Source organism: Corylus avellana, chromosome ca5 (genome assembly GCF_901000735.1).
Source record: "Corylus avellana chromosome ca5, CavTom2PMs-1.0".
In the NCBI taxonomy this organism is placed as follows: Eukaryota; Viridiplantae; Streptophyta; class Magnoliopsida; order Fagales; family Betulaceae; genus Corylus; species Corylus avellana.
The window spans coordinates 31,459,798-31,466,669 of NC_081545.1; the positions used below are offsets into that span (position 1 = coordinate 31,459,798).

General features: G+C 37.0%; 1 protein-coding gene across 1 annotated transcript; it reads left to right on the plus strand.

The window, feature by feature from the left end:
* The first annotated feature begins 64 nt into the window (after positions 1 to 64).
* LOC132182337 (uncharacterized) lies at positions 65 to 6,454 on the plus strand. Its single transcript, XM_059595554.1, has 6 exons — positions 65 to 331; positions 1,084 to 1,465; positions 1,694 to 1,890; positions 2,627 to 2,771; positions 4,146 to 4,299; positions 6,045 to 6,454. The coding sequence occupies exons 1-6, from the start codon at positions 273 to 275 to the stop codon at positions 6,074 to 6,076; spliced, it is 969 nt and encodes a 322-aa protein (XP_059451537.1). The 5' UTR covers positions 65 to 272; the 3' UTR covers positions 6,077 to 6,454.
* Positions 6,455 to 6,872: the final 418 nt, after the last annotated feature.

Sequence of the window (6,872 nt, forward strand, 5' to 3'; positions counted from 1 at the left end):
CTCAAACGAATAATATAAAAACCAAAAATAAAAAATAAAAAACCCTTTCTAGAATTATTTTCGCTCCAAGCAGACCGGATTGTGAAAAAAAGAAGAGAAAAGTCGTTCTTGGTCATTTTCGTGCTCGAGCAAATTCAAAACATTCATTTCGTATAGTAGAAGCCTTTGAGAGATTTTTCAAAGCCGATGAGCTTCTGAAGAGAAATGCGTTCTTGAATTCGTGTCCATTCGAGATTTCTATTCTTCGAGTCTGTTCGATCCAAGACGAGTCCATGGCTGCGCCCAGCGCTCGAGCTCAACCGTTTGGTCAAACCGAGATTAACTGGGACAAGTACGTCCCTATTTCTGGTTTAATCTCTATTTTTAGTGTAATTTCCTTTCATTAAGTCGTATATGCTCGTAATTAGCTTTTTCTTTCAATTTCTTTATGAAATATATGTGGTTTTGTTTGGTAGCTGAGGAAAGGGGAGGGAAAAAGAAAGAAAATGAAAAATTGAATTCCATACTTTCTGTTTGATTCAGTTATCTAAGCTAAGTGTTTGTGCAATCTTTAGGCCTGGAATTTCGGAAAAACGAGGAGTTTGAAATTCCACGGAGTTATAAGATTGTTATTTCGAAGAAAAAAATTGGCGAGTATTGCGGTAAGATATTCGTATAAATGTGTTTGGTTTTGTACATCTTAAGGGCACTAAGCAAAATGTTAATCTCACGGTTGAGGGTAATCATTCAAAACTTGTGAAGAATGTCTACTTATTGATGTACTTGAACTAAATCAATTACGCTTGCTGTCAACCTATTGCAATGCCCCTCCTTTACTTGGGCTCCGGACTGAATATGCAGAAGGATAGGACAACAAAATATGAAATAGGTAGAGTTGACAGCAAGCGTAAAAAATTTGTGACACCTATGAACCTGGTTCCTATTGTCTATTGAAGAAGACTTAGTCATTTTTGATGGGTCAATTACACATGCCAATTTGAGCAATAGCTCATTGGCATATACATAATCTTGTGGATTGATTACTCTTTCTTCTTGGTTTACTAAGAATTTTTCAGTTTTTGATCTCACTGGTTCTACCTGCAGGCTTGACAAGACCAAGTTTTATGTCGTAGGGGCTGGCCTCTTTACAGGAGTTACCGTGGCACTGTACCCAGTCTCTGTTGTAAAAACCAGGCTGCAGGTTGCATCGAAGGACGTTGCCGAGAGAAATGCAACTTCTGTCATCAAAGGGATACTGAGAACTGATGGGGTTCCTGGTCTGTACAGAGGGTTCGGTACAGTCATAACTGGTGCAATTCCTGCCAGGGTTATTTTTCTTACTGCTTTAGAGACCACGAAAGTGGCTGCCTTCAGGATGGTCGAACCATTTAAATTATCTGAGCCTACAGAGGCAGCCATAGCAAACGGAGTAGCTGGCATGATAGCATCGGTTTTTTCTCAGGCCGTGTTTGTTCCAATTGATGTGGTATGGAGGCAGTAGGTCATATTTTGGACGAGCATTTTTCTGTCTTTATACTTCAATTGTAAAAACTTATTTAAAGGGTTGGCATATTATCATCTGATATTGGTTTATAACATTTCTGGGTTTGAAATGCTAATTTGAGTTTAGCCTAAAGGTCAGAGTCATATAAAGCGAAATAAAAAAGAAGAGGAAATTCTTAGATGCTAATTTCCTCAATATTGGGCTCTTCAGATTAGCCAAAAGCTGATGGTCCAAGGATACTCAGGCCACACAAAGTACAATGGGGGTTTAGATGTTACTCGTAAGATTCTAAAGTCTGATGGCATTCGGGGATTATACAGAGGGTTTGGTCTATCTGTTATGACTTATTCCCCATCAAGTGCTGTATGGTGGGCAAGTTATGGTTCAAGCCAACGCTTCATCTGGAGGTGAGACATGGTAATTTGTTTTCAATTAATGTTAATTGTTGAAAGTGCTTGCAAGCAGTCCAGTTATAATTTTTCTATCATATAAGTGCACATCAAATGTTGCGTACCTTTAGATTTTAGGTTCTTATCTTAGAAATGATCCTCCATTACTATGTCTTATGTACTTCACATGGATAGGATTCTCTCCATTTCACCTGAAATGGAGAAGAACCATTTCGTGGTCCAGATTAGATTTTACAGATTTTATGGTGTATATGTTGTCACCTAGTGAATTTTAAATGACATGACAACACGTACACCGGTGAGATACAAAAAAAACAAAATCTGGACCAGAAAATGGTTATTCTCCATTTTAAGTGAAATGGAGAGGATCCTGATCCTACTTCACAAGGGGCAAACCAACGTCACAGGTGCTTTGCTATTAATTGGACTTAGTAGGCTTCAAATTCCAGTTTCTTATGGAACAGGGTAATGATATTGAAAAGGTCAGGAATATATGTAAGTTCAAATATATGATTAGGAGGTTGGGAACCTGAAAATGTTGGTTCTGATGACTTGACACTTACTTTTGGCATTTTGTCTGCATGCCATGCTCATCGTCATCATCATCCTTACTTTTATCATTATCATCTTTGTTTATTATTATTATTACTTTAAAGTTGTGTTTTGAGTTCTCGACTTATTGATAATTTATTTAATTTCTAACTAGTGCATTACCATTTCATTTATTCGGTAGTCTCTTAGGCCACGGCACTGATCAGGAGGAAGCTGCTCCTAGCCAGTCAAAAATAGTGTTAGTTCAAGCTGCTGGAGGAATTATTGCAGGAGCAATAGCGTCCTGTACCACGACCCCATTGGACACCATTAAGACACGCTTACAGGTATTCATTAACCTAGTTCACATCAAACTATCTTCTTCTCCTTCATCAGTTCAATTGAATCCTGACTGCTGGACATGCTTTTGGCTGGTTGCAATTGAAAACATTCTATCAATTTTTATAGAAAAAAATGCTTGGTCTATTATATTGGCCATGAAAATGTAATTCATGAATAATTGATAACATACCTACTTTTCCCAGAAAAAAATGCTGGCCTGAAGCTCCCTATTCCCTGTTCCCTTAATTGATGCTTGCTTTCTAGTGCGAGGGAGTTAAAAGTTTGACCATCTTTAAGGCAATTCACACTGTATTCATATAGTGACAAAGTAAATCAAGGGCATTCTCCTCTAATTTTCCTAGACAAGTGAATGGTCGGACATAGGAAAATTTAGAATTTACCCGTATTTTGTGTTCATGTGTGTATGTGCGCGTGTGTATACATGCATGAGCATGCTTGTGTTATTGTGTTCTGTGTACATGCCAAGTTTATCGGTGCACTTGAATGGTTTCACTTTAATTGCATGTTGTGCAGTATTTCTTCTTCATTTTTCCCAACAAAAATATGGTAAGCTATTGGTATAGTGTCCATCAATGTTTGGTCAACTTGGTGGGTGGGTGGTTTGACCACTAAGATATAGGGTTACCTACCAGGACAGACAAGTTTTTTGTTCCACGATTTGTTTAGATGTGTAATGTTTTAACCATTGTACTTCTATGGTATGTCTTCATGTTACTTAACACCCTTCAACCCAAAAGATTAAGATAGGGCTTGAGATATATTTTAGTATCCATGCAAAACTAAATGGGAGTCTTTAGTTGTTGGTTGTCTGAAACTGGAGGGGCTCCGACTATTTGCTAAAGTTCCAGGGTTGTCAATTTACCCAAACTTCCACCCGCAGCTGATATTTATGCCCCTGCAATTTTACTACAAGCCATGGTATTGACATGGCATATTAGGAAAAATAATTTTAATTACTATGTAGAATCTTTTGACTTTGACAAAAGCCCGGCAGATCCCCAATTTATAATACCTGTGCATTATAAAACCAACAATAAAACCAATTTATGCCCCCTCCCAACTAAAAAATAATTAATTTCTGATTCAATCTTTGAATTATTTTTTCTGCTATTTTTTCTTGGGCAAATGAATGCCTTCCTAAGTTGGTCCGTAAGCATACAAATACAAAAAAGTTCAGAATTACTCCACAACCTTGTTTTGGGAGTTCCTGATGTGTGGAACACTCAGTATATAGGTCTAGAGACCTCATCTTCTCAAATAAAGCTAAAATGAGTATGCTGTGGACTTTGTGTTGATCTTCATTTGACTGATTTACTTTTTATTTTTTCTTTTAATTAGTTTTTTCTGCACTATAATAGGTGGTGGGACATGAAAAGAGAAGCACTGCAAGGGAAGTTGTTAAAGGCTTGATTAAAGATGATGGTTGGAAAGGTTTCTACAGGGGATTGGGTCCAAGATTTTTCAGTATGTCAGCTTGGGGAACCTCGATGATAGTGTCATATGAATATCTGAGTATGACTCCTCCCTCCAAAAAATCATTACTCTGGCATATAGGAATATTGAGATGACAAAGCAAAAAGGCTAAAGACTCGATCATATTTATGATTTTTTTCTGTTTATTAAATGGATCTCACTCATCACTAATTAGTAGATTTGGTGCTTGAACTCACACGGTAGACCATGACTTTCTAATTATACTTCAAATTATTCTATCCCCATTAGTCCAGTATCGCTTGAGGTACCCTATAAATATTAACCTTGGATCCAAATTCTGAAGGTCCACGGTGTTGGAACTTGTGTGGCCACGTGCTGTTCTATTTTTTTCAGTCATGCTGCTTCAACTGGCTTAGAGCAATCGGACAGCTCTCAGAGCAGTTTTCCTTGCTTAATTTTTTATGTCATCTATAACTCTATTGCTTTATATTTGCTCTTCTGCTCATGTATTCTCATCTGCTTTTGATATTGTCATCTGTAGGAACTTGATATGTTCTTTTTATATGTGAACTGTCAATAATTATATTACTTTGTTGTATTATATTTTACGTGAGTTGTTAAACATTTAGCTTCTGGTTATCTTTGAAATATATACACAGTATACTATGGAATTAACAAAGAAAATACATATCTTTATATTCTGCTGATGATGAAAATTAGGTCACTTCAATATGAATTCTGGGGAAGCCTTCGAAAGTGATTGTATCTGCTTTGAATGGCAAAGTGCCCGTTGGCGACTTCCGTATTAGGACATCAAAATTCTTACTAGGTCACATAAATATGAGAACGGCTGAAACCTAATTTCTAAAATGATGGTATTTGCTAAGGATGAAATTAAAAGTTTTTAAAGGGTTTTTGTGTGTGTGTTATGCATATTTTTGACTTCAAGGGCTTTTTTGGAAAAATGAGCACGACATGCCTCATTTTTCTGTCGGATTTAACAACCTCAACTAAGGGAGGGGCCTCATTGCATGTAAATGGTAGTCAGAGGGGGTTAAGTGTCACAAATGGTAGTTTAGCTAGTAAGTGCGAAAGATGAGTTAGTTCATGTTCATGGGGAAAATCGCCCTTGTGGTTGTGGTTTCATGCTCATGGCGATAATATCATCTCCTTGTCATATTGTCTCGTCATCGGTCAACATTTAAAACTGGTGTTAGTTATTAATTATAACAATCATGTAATATGATGAATCCTTGATTGGTGATTTATATATGCCTTTAGATGCCATGGATAACACAAAATGATATAATTTCTATGATGCATCTTACCTCCTTTAAGTTATTTTATGGTTAACTAGAGTATGCAAAATCTATTTGTATTTGTGTTTTGTTACTTTATGTGGCTTAAAAAACTTGTGAATGTTAGGGCACAAACTATGTATATATTTTCGTCATTATTTTTCCAGGATGTTTTCTTCATAATACTGGAGATTTTTAGTTGGTCTTCTCTGAGGAACTATTATAGGAATTAGGAACCTGCAGATATGTTACCCATGACATTTTCTTTTTCATCTCTGAGAAACCTTATATAAATGGAGAAGTGTGTAGCTTCAATGGTGAAAAACAAACTTCTTTTTCAGCCCCCCCCCCCTCTGTGTCTGAAATAAGTAAATTCCTCAAAATGAAAATGCATGTTGTAATTCATGGTTTCAGACTCTCTCTCTCTCTCTTGAAAGTGTAAGTGTACACACACACACACAACTTCGATGTATATATTTACATGTGTATTATTCCCTGTCTAAGATTTTTTTTTTTCTTGTTCAGAGCGCCTGTGTGCAAAAGATGACTTGATGTGATGTACTGCTGGTCCACAACCTTGCTTCTTCCTGACATGAGAGGTAGCGATTTTTGGTCCAAAACTGGGCTGGGATTCATCATTTTGTTGACAGTGACTGTTTGGATAGGCACTATAATGCTTGTTGTGCTATAGAGTTCCAGAAACAGAATAGCTGATATTGAAGCTTTTGTGGCTATTTTGATTAAGGAGCCAACATTGTGGTTACCGGAACAGGATTACTTGCTAATTTTTGGAAAGGATTGTTAGACTCTTATAAGATTTTTCCAGCTAGATATTTTCTTTCTCCATACGAGGCTCTGACAACTAGCAAGTGTATTCTTTGGCACAGTAAATGCAAATAATTTTGATTTTTTGGAGACGGAGTTATTTTCTGGTACATTTTTTTCCCATTTGGATCTCATTTTCTTTTATCCTTCAGTCCTCTCGGTAATTTGATATAGCAGTAGTAGATATGCCAGATAATTGGAACCTCTCTAAGGCAGGGATCTTTGGACTCACCCTACACCTTACAGAGTAAACTCCAATCTCATGCACTGCACTTTCGAAAGTTTTCGTACACGGAACTGGTTAAATCCTTGGCTTTTCACGAGGGGGTGTGACCCCAAGAGATTGTTTATACCCATGAGGTGTTAAACCTTGAACCTTGAAAGGAGCAAATCTTAAGACCAAGGCTTCCACTACTTGGGCCAACCCCTTGTGAAGGCCTTGGTCTTAAGATATGCCAGATAATTACTTAGAATCTTCTTTTGGAATCTTGTCCGATCACAAGGGTAGATCAAGTTGTTGCAATCATC